Source organism: Leucopleurus acutus, assembly GCF_964270905.1.
Source record: "Leucopleurus acutus genome assembly, chromosome: 17".
In the NCBI taxonomy this organism is placed as follows: Eukaryota; Metazoa; Chordata; class Mammalia; order Artiodactyla; family Delphinidae; genus Leucopleurus; species Leucopleurus acutus.
In genome coordinates, this window is record NC_139159.1 from 36,024,395 (window position 1) to 36,041,606 (window position 17,212).

Here is a 17,212-nt window from a genome sequence, read left to right on the forward strand (position 1 = left end):
ATGTTAGTAAAATATAGACCTTCCTGCTCAAAGGGTCACAGTATTTGTGGGAAAGCAAAAAATGAACAACCTCTGTCTCTAAGAGCTTTGTACTTCCCAAAGAGAACACAACTCATAGGTACAATAAATCCATGTATCATACGTAAATGTATAAATAGTTAATGGGATTATACACCTGAGATAACTGCTTTTCGATTCTGAGGAAATGATGATTATATTTCACCAGGAGCTCAATACCACTCTGAGAATGAGGGCTTAACCCCCGACTTGACTCACTGCATCGCTTTCCTATATAAAAATACACAAGTCTGTACATACGCTCTAGAAAAAGGCTTATCTGGCATGAATTTCAGATAGCAAGAAGAAAACTTCAAGAGGTTCAGAGAAGCATCCAGAAGCTCAGATGACTGTCTGGCACTAATACAACTTGCTTGACAGGAAAATAGAGCTGTAAATCTCACAAAATTAGATGATCTTTTAAGAATTTCAAAACCTCCTGCTATTAATTGGAAATCCTAGAAGAATAGCTTCTTTTAAAATGTACTGATAATATGCTTTACAGCTTAATATTCAGAAGCCTATGTTTTGGCTAAGTGAGCTTCAGGAAGGAAGGAAATTTGCGGTTTACCTCCACTTACTTTGGAACCGCTGGTTCCAAACATCTACTTCTATGCACAGTCATCTTATCATCTGTAAAATGGAGGCAACTCTAAGACAACAGAGTTACAGAGATGTTGCACAGCTCCATGTGTCATTGTCTTCATTTGTTTCAGAATACCAATAACATCTAAGCGACTACTGAAAGAGCGCTATATTATTTGGGGTCATCTAGTGCAGCTCTGTCAAAGTAAAGAAAAGGGACCTAGAATGACTATAATTTTCCCAAGAGGACACAATTATTTTATGGTAAATCTGGGACAAGAACCCTGATCTCTTGGATCCCATTCCATTGTTCTTTCATTGGGTTCTGAACAACCCAGAGAAATAAAGAGAAATAAAACTCCTGTATGCTGTGTCACTGGTACAGGACATGGCAAGATTGGAATTGGAGCACTACATATTAAGAGGTATCTGAGAAATTCTTCAAACTAATTGAGATATATACCAGGTACATAGAAAACAGTATGTTTTATGAAGATGATTCTGTGCAATGAACAGAACTGGTAACACACACTGGAAGGTGAATTCTCATTTTCTGGCACCTTGAAAACGCCACCTCAACATACACGTTAAAATAAACATTTGAACTGGGTCATATTTAATTCTGCATGCTCTTGTAAGTCAGCAAAATATTCCGTATATCATTTAAGTTGTCACTCACTTTTTAACTTGACTTTCAATTTCTAAAAGTCTTTCCAAACATAAAACAGAGGTGGGAAAATGGTATGGGAAGCTGCAGAGATGAAATAAGCTTATTTCATTAGGCATAAAGATGAATATCCAAACAACTTCATGGCTGAAAGTGTCCAAATCTACTGTCTTCGTTTTGTAGTCAAGGCTTCCGGAAAAATATGCTAATGGATTCCTTATTACCCGAATGCCCCATATCAGTTTCAGTAGGTATCATTATATATTATGGAAATTTTTCTCAGTGACAGTGAAAGACATCCTGGCTGAACATCCCCCTGCCCATGACACAGAGATGATGGTCTCAACCTATATTGAAGGCATTGGAGCCCACACTATCCATTACTAATATTAATGGAGGATAAAACTTCATATTCTGTTTGCTCTATATTTGTTCAATCACTTCTTCCCTTCATTAAACTGGATGGCCCATAATTGAGTCTGTAGTGTGTCTATCATTGGAAACTGAACAAAGTTTTGTTGGTTTTATTAATGTCATACGTTTCTAGGGAGGGTCTATTCAATAACTAAGTCTAGTTTCACAGTTACAAATAAATTATGATGTAACTTTGAATAAATTAAGCTCATCATAAAGGAAGGATACTGAGAGTTGCTACTACCCCTTCCTTGAGGGACTCTCATAAAGCGCTGAGTAAAGTAACAGAGGTGTATATGTATGCATATATTTTCAATGATATTTGTACAGACTTAAAAAGAACTCTACAGAATGCATTATAAAAACCTTAATGCTGTGTGTCCCTAGTTCCCAGCTCTCTCATTAGAACTACTTAAATGAACACAATCTTATCTGTTAGGATAGCTATCAGAGTACTCCAAATACTACTTCTTGCAGTACCCTGTCCCAACCATTTGCCATCCTCTTCCCATTAGTCCTCAAGTCGGAAGCCCCGAAGATCTGTTCATTAATTTATGAACACATTTCTTCATCCAGCCAAGAAAATTGATTGATCCCTTACCAAATTTCAGGCACCATTCTTCAGTATGATTTATAGGCATGTTCAGGAAACACAGCAGTGATTAACACAGATGAATATAGTCTCTCTTGAGCTGAGGGTGGAGACAAAAGTAAATAAGCAAATATAAAATCATAAGTATAGGGCTTCCCTGGTGGCGCAGTGGTTGAAAGTCCCCCTGCCGATGCAGGGGACACGGGTTCGTGCCCCAGTCCGGGAAGATGCCACATGCCACGGAGTGGCTGGGCCCGTGAGCCATGGCCGCTGAGCCTGCGCGTCCGGAGCCTGTGCTCCGCATTGGGAGGGGCCACAACAGTGAGAGGCCCGCGTACCGCCAAAACAAAAAAAGCTATGAAAACAAAACCTATGGATGGAGACCTCCATGAAAGATGGAAGAGTATAATAATGGCCAGAGTACATTACTGTGGCAGAAGCAGCAGCCCTTAAGGAGGACAACTTTATAAATTACAAATTGGATTTAAATAGACAGGGAATTGAAAGTGGAGACATTATTTTCTGCAGAAGATGATGGACAGACGAGAACAAAGAAACTAAAACTGAGATTGTTAGCAAAATACAATGCTAAACATATAAGTTAGGACTGAGTCCTTAACTTTCATTTTTACTAATGAGTGGGTGAGTATAGATTACTGACTACACAGAACCAAGCCTGGAAACACATTTTATATTTATGATCTTTGTGCCTAAAACTAGATTCTCCTGCAATTTAATATGACACTAGGACAATGACTGGCCAAGTTTTAGATTAATCACTCTTACACAAAGATTTTTCATTCATATAATCTCAAACAAATACTGCGTCACCAATTAAGTTCCAGATCCTATGCACTCTGGCTGAAGATATAAATATCTTGCAAGCCCAGCATCACTTTCCTCTTTCTCTGGTAACAAATCACACTTTCTATTATGACAATGGCCCCAGTTATCGGCCCAGGAATAAACACTAGACTCAGGAAGAGCCAATTAAAGCCCTCCTTTAGAGTTGATCGAGAGCTTTAAGGTTAGAGTATTTCAATCTTACGAAATTTTTGTAGAACAAAATTATTTCAAAATCTACTAATTATTCTTTAAGTTCTAGAAACTGCATTCTGCGACTAAGAGGACAATTTATTTGCCGTCGTTTCTGCTCTGCCCACTTTATGTTTCTGTTATTGTGAGATAAAGGCAGTGGGGAATGGCAAACCAATTCTGATTCATTCAACACATGAGTGCTTCTTAGGTACAAAACACCATTCTGAACATTGTCCGAGGTAAAAAGATAAATAATACCTAGCCCCTTATAATACCTAGCCCCTTACCCTCAAGGATCTTCCAGCTTAGCAAGGGAAATAAAACATGCACGCAGATGACTGCAACAAAAAGAAGATAATGATTGCTGCCAGATGTTTGGGGAGAATGAGGAGAGCAAAGAGAGAACACAGAATAAGGCAACATTCAACAGTCAGCCAAGAACTATTTGTTGAGCAATTGCAAGCTGTGACCTGGAAATGGAAGAGGAGAACATAGATCTTCACATGGGCAGGTGAAAAATCAAGTGTTATTACTTGTAACACAGCTCTTCAAATATATTTTTTGGCACCAAGTGCCAACTAAATAGCCTTAAATTAAAAACTAAATAAGGATACAGTCTCTATCAAATATAGCCTCAGGTACTGATGCCTAAATACTAGGATCACAGTATTTGTGTTCCCAAGGATGCCTTTCTATTGCTTTGCTTCTTTCCCCCTTTCCAAATTAGCTAATGCTGCCTTACCAGGATATCTATTTCGATTGTTCCAGCCTTTTTGATCCAATGTATTGAATAGCAGAATAGGTGAGTTACAAGAGGATATTTTGATTTCAAACAACAGAAATAAAATACTATATAATTGAAAAGAAAGAGGCAATCTTTCAGGCACATGTGGATCCAGGAGTTCACATGTTTTAACCAGGTCCCTTTCTCTCTTCCCCACCCCTTCTTCTCTCTGCCTTTTCTCCTCTCTGGTATTTCTCATTATGGGATCCAAATATTTCCCTGTTTATGTGGGAGCTTCTGGCACAGCTGCGGGCTTATACGCTCGCAGCTCCAGGGCTGGCTGGAAGGGGCGGGCGCATCACAGCATAAGGTTGCACAAGGTGTGCACTTATATAGCAGGGCATCACATTTATGAGTGACGGATGATCACATTGTATACAGGGGTAGCTTCTCATAGTTTTTACATCACTTTTCTTGAAGATGGCAGTAAAATGGTATGTTTTTACAAAATCAAATAGTGTAACATTGTCCAAAAGATATACATAAAGCATTTAGAGGAAGGAGGCTCCTTTTTCTTTTAACTCCGGCACGGATTGTCTATTGGACAGTGGTAACCCTATGTCATCAACCTCGTTACTCCAGCAGAAGTCCAGGGATTAGCCCTGCATAACTCTTGTTAGCCTCTATTCCCTTCCTTGAACACTGTAGCCAGAAGGTTTTTTTCCTCCTCAAACCTTAAGTATTGAAACCTGGAGGAGGGGCATGTCTGAAAAGAAAGTGATGGACTGGACTCTCCCTAGAAGGAAGATAAATGGGTGGTCAACAAGAAAAAAAATAAAATCCTCTGTACCAGGAAATGTTTGAAGTGTTGTTTGGGTATCAAAAAATGGGTGCCCTACACATAAAGCAACAAAGGATATTGGTCTAAAAAGAACACCATGGCCAAAGGTGCATGACCTATTTCAACAGAGGATTTGAAAGTTAAAAGTTAACCTGTAAAACATTGAATTCAATGTCATCATTTTACAGATGGGCAAAGTAAAACTCAGGCACAGGAACAGAAGTGCCAAGGTCAGACAGGTGGTTGGTGGAAGAGACAACCAACTTCCCAACCTCTGACTTTTTAGGTGTGTGTGTGTGTGCTGTTTTGTTTATGTGCAAGGACATTTTTCTTTAGTACACTAACATTACAACAGAAAGTATAGTCTTGTTTTGGTTTTCTCTGCGCCCTCAATTCTGTATAAGACAGTTTCGCTGCACTCCAACAGAAAGGCTAGCAAGAGTAGAGACCACCATAAGCAGTACACGTGGGCACCAAGGGCAGATACATTGCCCTTCCTTGTGTAGGAACTAGGGCCACTTGTTGCTTTAATGGGCCAAGTTTGGGCTGGACCTGCAGGAGGGGACACCTTTGAAAAACAGCTTCCTAACTGCACTACAACCTGCTCTGGCATCCTGATTCCACTCCCCAAACCCCCCAAATCTTCAGCCAGAAAAAAAAAAAAAAAAGAAGAATGGATCACTGGATCACTGGATCGATGGGGAGATTTCTGTCTGCTCCTCCTACTGCCACCTCTTTCTTGCTATTTCCTGCCCGAGGAAACCTGACATCAGCCCAAAAGCATCTCTGGAAATGGGCAGGAGGGAGCCTTACACCTGTCAGCGCCAGAGAAGAAAGTGCGCTCTGCAGAGTTCTCAGTTGTTCCACCTCTTGCGATGAAAGGAAGAAAAGGAGCGAATCCGCCACAGATTTACTGGAGACCAGGGTTACTTCATCCGGCTCCGGCCACAGTAACCCCTGAAGACCAAAGATGCATTTCCATTCCCAGCATTTCTTGTTGGCATCTTTCCCTACAGGCTAGCCCAGTGCCTGGCCCCGGAGAAGTCTCTGCGTAAAGGTTCTTTAGGTCATCAATCAGCCTCCTGTGTGTATGTGTGTTTTTCTTAGGAAAAACTGGCACAGACGAATTAGCAGTACAGACTGGGGTCTCCCTACTACCCTTCATGCTTGGCGGCATCACCTTCGACTACCTCGCATTCTCCCGGCGCTGACAGTCCCGGCTCCGGACCTCAGGGTTGGAAGCAGTCAGCCCCAGCTAGAACCGCCCTGTCCGGGGCTGATGCCACCCTGTGCCTAGAATGTGCGTGTGGGTGCAGGCGGGCGAGCGAGCGGCTTCTACAGTGAGACCGAAGCAGGAGCTCAGCCTTCGCCTGCGACCTGCAATCCCCAGATTCCCTGGGGACCTCGAAACTCCGAATCGGAGGTACTCCCCCCCCACAGCCGCCCACCCATTCCCTCCCCCCTTACCTCAGCACGCAGCCCCTCCCTGCGTGATGATGCAAAACCGTGGGGAGGGTGGGCGCTGGGAAGGGTGGGGAGAGCCTGAGAGCGAGCGAGGGTGGGAGGGAGTGGGCGGAGGAGGAGAGGGAGCCGAACGCGCATTTAAAGCGATAGCCATCCTCGCTCTCTCCCCAGTGCTGGGCTGTTGGAGAGCTCGAGCTGCAAGCCACCGAGCGCGAGCTCGAGCGCGGCGCGCTGGCCGGGGAACCCAAGAGCGCACGGCGCCCCAAGCTGGCAGGCGCCGCGGGACCCCCCACCCTCGCCGGCTGCCCTTCCCCGGGCGCCCCTACCCTCCTCGCCCGCAGGAGACCCTGGGCTTCCCCGGAGGAGCTCACCCCAAGGGGCCAGGACTCCGGCGAGCCCGCCACCGTCCCCTCGAGTGCCGCCGCCACCACCGCAGCCGCGGGAGCAGTATGGTCCAGTTGGGGAAGCTGCTCCGCGCCCTGACTTTGATGAAGTTTCCCTGCTGCGTGCTGGAGGTGCTTCTGTGCGCGCTGGCGGCGGCGGCGCGCGGCCAGGAGATGTACGCCCCGCACTCCATTCGGGTCGAGGGGGACGTCACCCTCGGGGGGCTGTTCCCGGTGCACGCGAAGGGTCCCAGCGGAGTGCCCTGCGGCGACATCAAGAGGGAGAACGGGATCCACAGGCTGGAAGCGATGCTCTACGCCCTGGACCAGATCAACAGCGATCCCAACCTGCTGCCCAACGTGACGCTGGGAGCGCGGATCCTGGACACTTGTTCCAGGGACACTTATGCGCTCGAACAGTCGCTCACTTTCGTCCAGGCGCTCATCCAGAAGGACACCTCCGAAGTGCGCTGCACCAACGGCGAGCCTCCGGTTTTCGTCAAGCCCGAGAAAGTAGTTGGAGTGATTGGGGCTTCGGGGAGTTCGGTCTCCATCATGGTAGCCAACATCCTGAGGCTTTTCCAGGTAGGGGGGCGCTCCCTCCGGGGCAGAGCGCGCCGTAGCTCCCCGCGCTCTTTATCCTGAAGGCTGGCTTGGACTCCAGGGGTGCGGGGTCTGGTCAGCCTTCGCTCATTTCCACCCTGGAGATCCTGCCGAATCCCTCCCACCTCACCCGAGGAGGTACTTGCCCTGCTTGATTCATTTCCCTTCCATCTCTCCCCTGTCCGCGCTCCACTCCATCCGGCTTGACATTCTGGATTTATGGCCCCATTGACAAGAAACAGTCTCCGAAAAACAAGGCGATGATTTAAATGGGTTTGCATTCCAGTGAAATATGGTTCCAAAACAGGCTTGTAAAAGTGCCGGGCTCCTGTGAGAGCCACTTAGGCGCAAGGAATATGAAAGATGAGAAGACGCCTAGAAACTAGGCATTTCTCAACTCCCCAGCTTCCCTGCCCCAAGCCGCCCGACAAGCTGCAGCTGCCTTGGAAAATTTCGAGAAGAGCTTAGGGAGGCAGTTCTTAAACCGAAGGCTAGGTCTTCACCTACATTTGGACGTGAATTGCCCATTTCGCTCGGGTTGGATTTCCCGACCTGTCACCTATCTCTGCGAGGGCATGGGGCGGAAGGCGTGGGGACTGTCCTCAAGCGGGGAGAAGCCACCCGCAGACATGCCCCCAGGTGATTTGCTCTGGGCAGTTGTTTGCACCGTCTAAACTGCCTTTGCGATCCGGCCACTGGCAGGAGCCGGGCGATCAGCTTTCTACTCCTGCCAGCTCAGAGCCCGGAGGTGAGCTCATGCTAACTGCGAGACACAGTCGCTTTTTCTGCACCCACCCTGTGCCCATCCTTTCCCACGACCTCTCTAACGCAGCCCCCAACCCCAGTCCTGGGTTTTGAGGACGATTCTCAGAGCCAGACAAGAAGGCGCCTGGAGGGAGGCAGTAGGGTGCGCTGCGCAAGGCCGGGCGGTCCTCTAGCTCCGGGTGCAGGCGGGCAACGGCGGAAGATGCGAGGACGGCGGATCGGGCCCGTTGAACGGTGGGCGGTGCTGCAGTGCTCTCTCACGGCCTGCTCCCGCAGCCTCGGCCCCACGGCTCCTGTGCCGCCCTGGGTATAGATGGATGGCTTCTGGATGAAGAAATTGAGTTTCAGGGTCTGCGTGACTATGGGTTCTCTTGTTTCTCTGTCTTTCTTCCTGTGTGTCTCTCTCTTTGTGTCTCTTTCTCCCTGTTTTTTTTTTTTTTTTGTCTCTCTGTTTTTATGTTCTCCCTTTCAATTTCTGCCTCTCTTTTCCTTCTCTACCCCTATCTCCAAGTTTTTTGTTCATCTCTGTCTTGAAGTGATCCTTTCCTAATGCACAGCTCTCTCCCTGCCTGGTAGGACCCAAGCTCAGTTAGTCCCTTCTCCAGATGTTCTGGCTGACCCTTATGCTCCCCGTAGCTAAAAAGTCGGCTCCCTCTCAAGTGCCTTTCCTGAAGCATGTTGGGTTTCTGGAGGGGACTCCTTGTGAGATTCAAGCTGTCACTACATCAGCACCCAGGAGTATGAAGTTTGTGTTTGTGCCAGAAGGAGGGGTGCCTGTCTAAAGCTGCAGCCTGGTATAGCCCCTCTGAGCCTCTGAGCATCCCTAGCACCTGTTGAGTATGCCACCTCTAGATGTTTGCAAGGCCAAAAGTGCTTCTGGGCAGCCTTCACTTTGAGGTAATGCTTTCAGGAAGAGCCTGGGTTGTCGTAAGCAAAACCCAGAAGCACTTCCTTTACCTCTGAGCTTAAACTAGAGAACCTGAGGAGGCAGCGCTGCAGGGAGGATGAGGCCAGAGGTCACCTGAGAAACACAGGGGCAACTCACAGTATTTTTACTGGAGCTCTGGGGATTGAAGGCACATTTGCTGTTTGACATTTTAAAACTTATTTTGGTGCCTTCACTTGGAGCTTGGGAGCTTGCAGATGGGCCTGCCTGTCGAAAAAAGAGTGAAATCTTAAAGTCAAGAGAGAGCTTGCAGACTAGGTGAAGGATTGTGTTTGCTGAAAAAGATTCCAGGGGGAGCTGATTCCTTCTCTGGTGTGTGGATCTGAGGCACTTGCAAGAAAAGAGAACGCTTGCCTTATGCTTAGTTCCCCCGTTCCCTGGGCTGGGAAGGAAAGGAACTGAATGCCAGCATTAGCAGTGTGCGTTGGGACCAAAACCATTCAGAGAAAACACTGTCATTTTCCTCTAATTTGCAAATTGCAACTATTCATGTTGGATTGAACAGCTGAGGGAAAAGAGCCCCCAGTTTTCACCTGCATTTATTGAGAAGAGGCTGGTAGTAGGAGGGATGCACCAACTTGTAGCTTGTGCTGCAAGCTGGATATAAGCTTGGTGTGAGCATCCTGGTTAACCACTGTCCATGTTCAAATATACAGAGATAGATTCCAACAATCTCTTCCAGTAGCCTTATTTTTGCGTGTGATCTTAGAAGCTCCTGGCATGTAAGTCCAGCCCCCAGTTTCCCAGCCTCTGTAAACCTGCAAAATGAATAGAGAGAATAGTGGAACACAGACCCCTTGTTCAAAGACACAGTCACTTTAGGGAAAGAGGAAAAGAACGGGTAGGTGAATCTTCTCTGGGATTGCAGGGTTCAGCTCAATGAAGACTGTCCTGTATAAAAGAAACTCCTCTAAATGGTTGAATTCTTAGCTCTCCAGAGATTTGAGTTTTCTTTTCCCCAGTCCCTGTGGATTGCTGTGGGGAATGTGCCAAACCTATCATTTGAGATAAAAATTTATGGTGAGGTAAGCTTCTAGGCTGGAGGAAGGAAGACTTAGTGACTGAAATGGGGGATGCTAAGCACTGGGGGGCAGGAAGGAACAAGGAGCTAGTAATGGATGTAACAAATGCTGCAGCTGCCAGCAAAGCCTGGATTGAACTTCCTTCCTGAAAATGAGGACCCGGGCAAGAATGACCACTCAGATGTAAACAGTGTCTCTGACTGGGAATTCTCATCTGCCTGCCGGTGGGCCAGAGCTGAGCAAGTCCTTTCTCTCCTCTGTATGCACACTGAATTGGTTAGTAAGTGACATGTCAGAGGACAGGAATCATATTCAGTGGATCTTTCAAATCCAGGAGTTTGAGGCTAATGAAATTAGTGTGTGGCCAGGGCTCTGCCAACTAGAATTAAGTCACTGCAGCCACCCTGCAATGCATTTTCAGCCTGAAGGGAGCATCAGGGAGGAATTTCGGGAGATTTGTTTCTGAGCCTGTACAAAATAATACTCTCCTAATGCTAAGAAAGATTAAATGTAAATTAATATTGACTACGAGTAACATATTTAAAAAATAATCGCCGAGTGGGGGATGGCTTAAAGTGGAGAGATTATATAATATGGTGGACAAAGAATAAATCTCCTCTGACCACTGTTTCATGGGCTATAAGTAAGATCTATTACAATGGAAAGTAATGGGAACGTTTTTATTCAAGGCTTCTCTGCTATTGACTTGAGAGCAAACACTCTGAGAGTATAAATTACTCTTGCTGTGTGCTGACTCTGAATGAACAATATTTCATGTGCAGTGACATGGTCTAAGCTATAGACTTGGAATTGAATGGCATCTGTTTCAATTGTTTTGTTCTCTCAAGAGCAACTAGATAGAAAAAAGTGGTCAATTTGACCCTTGTGGGAGCGTGTTGCAAATCTAAACCTGTGTCCCTCATACCATAAATGAAATACATTTGTAAATTTGTAAGTGTTTTCCTTCTGTTCATTGATGCTTGAGTATAATCTCAAACTGGCAGCAACATTTTATACATAAGTACTTGGTTTTCTTCCTTTCTTCTTTCTCTTTCTCCTCTCTCTCTCTCTCTCTCTCTGTTTCTCCATCTTATGTAATTGGATAGAACTGGGCACCTAGGATGATGTGGTGTTACTACAGTGGGATTTTTTTTAAAAAAAAAACAACTCTAAGTTACCCTTTTAAAAATTTCATAAATACAGGTGTCAGTGCCATTTGGAATAGTCTCTATAACAATTTCTGTCTCCACATTTACTGTGTTTCAGCAAATTTACCTAACAGATGGTGAGTGGGCAATTTTTAAAGGGGCATTTTTTAAAAGAGCGGAGAGGGAAGGAATAGAGACAGGCACATACTATATTTGAAGTTACCTCCACGTGTATTTTATGTATGCATACCCATACAATTAAGAAGTCTTTGGATGTTTTATCTTCAAGAATAATTCAGATAATGGATTACTTGAATATCATAAACATTTAGGGTTTAACAGATTTGTTACATATAGACGTTGTATCATGGATTTAAAAGACCATAGCAAGCGGGCAGCGGCGGGCGGAGCGACCGAGGGGCGACGCGGGAAGGGCGGCGGGTGCGGCGGTCCGTGCTTCTTCGCGGTAGAGGGCTGGGGTTCGCCGGAGACGCCGGGTTGTTCCGCGTTGCCAGGTTACCGAGCGCGTTCCCTGCGCCCGCTCTTCCGCCCGGGCCGCCCTCGGCGCCGCCTGAGCCGCGGTGCGGGCTGCGCGGGGCGCCGGTTCCGCGGAAGCCTAGGTCGGGCGCTGCGTGCGGGACTCTCGTCGCTCGTGGACGGGGCGCGAGCGCGCGGGGGACGTAGGGCGCCGACCTGGGCCTCCCCGGCGCTCCGGCTCCGCTCAGGGCGCCCGCTCAGGGGCCTCCGGCGCGAGGCCCCCTTCGTGGTCAAGATGGCGGCGCCCAGGCGGGCCGAGCCGAGGTGAGCTGGAGCCGGGCCCGGAGAGGGGCGAGTCGGCCACTCCCAGGACTTGCACCCCGGGCTGGTCTCCCGTCTCCCGGGGAGCGGCGGGTGAGTGGGCGCGGCCGCGCGTAGGTCCCTCTCGTGGGGTGGTCAGCTCTTCGTGCGTCCGCAGACTTTTGTCGTCTTATAGTCAGATCTGGGGTGGCCCAGGTTGGAGGCGAGGGTGCTTGATTGGGGAAACCTGAGGGGTTTAAGGACTCTATTGGGATCGTTTCAGACCCCAGCAAGAAGCTGAGCAAGTTTTCTCCTGACTCTCTTCCCGGCTAAGTTTTCTCCCTTCTCTGAAGGCGCCAGCTTTCCTAAATCACCTTGTTACCCGGGGGGATACAGTTGGTGGTTCTGACCGTGGAACGTAGGACCCGGCGCGGGGAAGCCTGAGCTGGTTCTAGTTACTTTGTTTGCAAAGCACTTGTCTTGTCTTTGGAATCTTTGTGTATGTAACCAACGTTGGGAAGAGCCAGCGTTTTCTCCTCCAAAACACTGCGAGGGGTAACTTTATACGTAAGAAACAAGTGGGCGTTCACATCCATCTCTTTTCCAACCACTGAGTTTTGGTTGTGTTTCTTTTCTTTAAGTTTGTCTCGTTCTGAAGTGATAACAAAAAAACAAACAAAAAAAAAGACCGTAGCCAATTACACAAAGTATACTGTAGTCTCAGTCCTGCCATTAATTAGCTTAAGTCATTTAATTTTTCTAGGCCTCATTTTTCTCATGTGATGTTTTTTCTTTGAAAAAGTATAGTTTCTGGAAGTCTCTAATCTCTGTGTCATAGTTCAGCTTGGAGAAAACCTGTTCTTATCCAAACTCCATGACATTGTATTTCCAGCTCCAACTTTGGACTTTGAGTGAGTTGGGGGCAACTTTTTAAGGATATTTTCACACAGCTTTTTTAGTTAATATCAGTCTAGCTGACTTGTCATACTTAGACTTTCTCCCATATTCTTTTACCAGTGTGTTCCTTAGTCATATATATAAAGACTGTTGTGGGAAAAATGACCTCCTGGGTCAGCTTACTGCATGGTCATCGACACAGGGCAGGGAGTAAGATTCTGTGGATTTTACAGAAGCAGATACAGGTTTCATTATCCATGTCCTCTCCCCTTTCATCTTACAAAAACAGCAGGCTTTTCTTGGAGAACTGCCAGATAATGCCATCCTGCCTCCTCATGAGCCCCGGGGATGAGTCGCCCAGGGACTGAACTCCAGTAAAGCAGGTGATTGGCTCATGGGTAGGCATCTGACCTCGGCTAAGTCTATCAGACTGCTCCCCAGGACTTTTGTCTCAGAGCAAAATGGAAGAATTGTCTTTTCTCTCTGGAATTTCTAAGCTGGGGAGATATGACTCTGGGACTCCCAGTGACCATCCAGCACAAGAAGAGACTTTCTGTAAAATAAAGTCTTGCAGAGGTAAGCAGGGCTGAGCGATGGAGAGAGAGCTGGAACCCTGCTGATACTCTGGAACTTCCAGATCCAACTGTATCTGAATATGGCTGCATCCCTGAATTTCTAGTACTTGTTTGTTGAGGTTGTTGTTGTTGTTTGGTTTTTGTTTTTAAATTTCCTTTGACTATTTTGAATTTGTTTTCAGCCACGTGCATTTGAAAGCATCATAGCTAAAAGAGCTAATTTCCTACATTAATGTCAGGTTTGCTGACTGGCATTCCTTAAGTGAAAAATCATATCCGCTATTTTCTTTAAATAAAATCCTTCTAGCTCAGGTTTGAGATATTCAAAACTCTGCCTCCTACCCCCCTCTTTTCCAACATTTACTATATCACCTTGAAGCATTTGTGACCACATCTTTCCCATCTAGATGCAGTTGAGAGAGAGAGCAAAGACTTCTGATATAAACTGCAACCTATACGCCTCCTACCTGGAAGCTTTAGAACATACTTGATTCTTGTCATTAAAGCAAATCTTTTGTTGTTGTCTCCAGGGCACAGAAGCATTTTCATGGCATAATGGAGTACAAAGTACATTAAGCCTAACTACTTCTCACCCTCTTTTACTTTAAATAGGCAGAAAAGCACAACCTCAAACACATTTTTCCAACAAATAAAATACGTATATGATTATGTTTAGAAGACATTTATTGCAACATATAGTTAGACTGATTAATTAATGGACCTTTCGCCAATTGGCACAGTAAATATATATGTTCAATGTGCTTAATTAAAAAGAAGACAATAATATATTTTTACAGGTTGATTATCTGAGAAGAGTATTGTGCCAGCACACTTGATACTACAGTATTTCATGTTTGACAAGTAACCTTCTTTCAATTATATTCACTGCTAAATGTTTTTGGATCAAGCTATTAAATTATAAGGTCAAAAGTAAAATAATATGAAATTACAGTGATAAAGGGACACATATCCCACTTTATGAGAATAGAGGTTCTAATTTCTTTTCAGTACTACTAGTAGTGACCACAGTACTAATTTGAGCCCTTACTATGAGCCACTGTGCCCATATACATTTAGTTCTTACAGTAGTTCTACAAAGGGCATATAATAATCCACAGTGTAAAGCTGAAGAAAGTGATTCTCATAGCTGAAAGTCACATAGCTGGTGAGTGGCAAAGTCTAGATTCAAACTTAGAGTCGTCTGACAATGCCCAGGTTGTTGACCACTATGTACACTGCTCAGTTTTTGCACCAATAAAGAAGTGCTCGAAATAATTATAGATTTGCCTACCCCGAAACTGCAGTGATTTAAAGACATCAAAGTTGCCAGTTGCTTAACCACATCTACTTACAGTAAGAAATTACATTTTATTTCATTTCTAAAACAAGATTAGTTCTGCAGGCCCATCGAAACTTGAGCACACAAATCCTACCTCCAAATGAAAGATGCTTGTTTTCCATTATTCAACACATGGCCCTGTACAGAGGCAATAAATATATAGTAGAATTTTCATTCGAATAAATGAGAAGAGAGGTTTCTTCTTGTTCTGATTCAGTGCCCATCATTATGGATTATGATGGCTCTTCCCAAACTTTACTTCATTCACTCCACTCTTTCTACAAAACTCCAGTAATGGAATCCATCATTCAGATATATGTGCAAAGCAAAAGGACTGTATTAATACAGTTGCTGAAAGTCAAGTTGATCGAGCACAGGAAATACATCCTAATAAATGCAACATTAATGTTTGTGTGGGCCTTGGAGTGAGGGGTAGAAGAATTTTCAGTTTAATGGAATATTTTGCCTCTTGCTATGAAAGTGTGGCTTAATAGTCTTGTAATTGGTCATTTACAGAATTCTCCATCTCTGGGTTTCATGCTTTCTTTACTCTGCAGCTGTTGATTCCTTCTCTTGTTCTGGATGGAAGATAGCAACGAAGCCACTTCAAAGGGCTGAGCCTGCCTTTTTGTGTTATTGTTTAGATGAAGATATTTCCATTTATTAAAGCACACTATTTAAACATTTTTATCATGTTTCAAACTTGACTGTGTCCTGAAGGTATGAGCACAGGCAGACATAATGGGGGATGTTTTCCAGGAGAGAACATACCCTTATCAAAGGAATTATCAGAATTTTCATGTATGGATTGAGAATCAAATTCTGGAGTTAGACCTGAATTTAAATTCATACTCGCAACTTATTACCAGTCTCATCTTGATCAAAGGGTTACCACACTTCTCATCAATTTCCTTATCTTTGAAAGCGGAATAAGAGAAGTATGCCTGGTGGAGTTACACATAAAGCTCATCTGATAGAATATTCATAAGGATTTTGCACAAAATATACATGGAAATATTTTAGCACCGAGTTTAGCATGCGATTCGTCTTCAATACATTTAAGAGCTATTATTTTATTATTATTATGCTATCATTAAATATCACTATTACTTAAATGTCATTATTGCTAAAATTGCTGTAAAACTACCACAATAACCCATGATGAATTCCCCTCTTCTGTTTCCTTTGTTTAAATGGAAAATATATATATAAATCTAGACAGAGAACACTTTAGTGATCCTATTCAGTGGAGTGAGAATTTCCATGGCACTGATTAAAACAAATCCTGAATTGCATGGACTTAAGATAGCAGAGAGGGGCTTCCCTGGTGGCGCAGTGGTTGAGAGTTCGTGACCCGATCCGGGAAGATCGCACATGCTGCGGAGCGGCTGGGCCTGTGAGCCATGGCTGCTGAGCCTGTGCTCCGCAACGGGAGAGGCTGCAACAGTAAGAAGCCCGCGTACCGCAAAGAAGGAGAAAAAAAAAAAAAAAGATAGCAGAGAGGCTAAGAGATTTGAAGTTAGACATCCCCAAGTGTGAATTCTACTGTGACCCTCTTCTAGCTCTAGAACCTTGAGGAAGTTACTTAAACTTTCTGAGCTTTACTACTAGTTTCCTCATCTGTATCTTTTTCAGGACTATTTATCAAGCATCTTCCTGTTCTCTATGCTTGGACGTATCAATGAATAAATTAGACAAGAGCCTTTGCCTGCGTGCTCCTTCTTGCATGCTTTCTCCCTCCTTACACTCTCGTGTGGAAACGGATGTTATAAATAAATTCTATGCTTTGTCACAAGGTTGATGGGCGCTACGGGATAAGGAAAAGGATGTGAAGCTCACTGAAGAGGCTTGGGTTGGGAGTGCTGGAGGAGTGTACAGGTAGGTTCTGATTTTAAATAGGGTAGTCAGGGTGGATTTTATAAGTTGACATTTGAGCAAAGACTTGAAGTGAGGGAGTTGTCAGAATGTATGATGGGGAGACCACTCCCTGGGAGCAAGAATAACCAGTCCCAAAACTCTAAGGCAGAAATATGCCGGGCAGCTTGGAGGAATATCAAGGAGGCCACCCTGGCTGACTTAGTCAGTGGGGAGGAAGAGACAGCAGGAGGGCTAGAGGTCGGATATGTGATGGGATGGATTGGGTAAGTCCTGGGAGGCCATCACATGCATTGTGTCTTTTACTCTAAATGTAGGCAGCCAGGGGCAGGATTTTAGCCGAGGTGTGGCATGAACTGTCTCTTGTTTGAAAAGCATAACTCTATCTGTGGTCTTGAGGATGTGGGGAGAGAGTGGAGTCAGGGAGAATCTCGGGAGGCGACTACAGGATCCTCGAGGTCTATGTTGGTGGCCTGCACCAGGCTGCTAGCGGCTGGTAA

General features: G+C 45.2%; 1 protein-coding gene across 1 annotated transcript; it reads left to right on the forward strand.

The window, feature by feature from the left end:
* Window positions 1-6,831: 6,831 nt before the first annotated feature.
* On the forward strand, window positions 6,832-16,920 carry LOC309973989 (metabotropic glutamate receptor 7-like; the record flags this gene model as incomplete). Its single annotated transcript, XM_082858446.1, has 2 exons — window positions 6,832-7,350; window positions 16,634-16,920. 2 exons carry the CDS (start codon window positions 6,832-6,834, stop codon window positions 16,667-16,669), a joined length of 555 nt encoding a protein of 184 aa, XP_082714572.1. The 3' UTR covers window positions 16,670-16,920.
* Window positions 16,921-17,212: the final 292 nt, after the last annotated feature.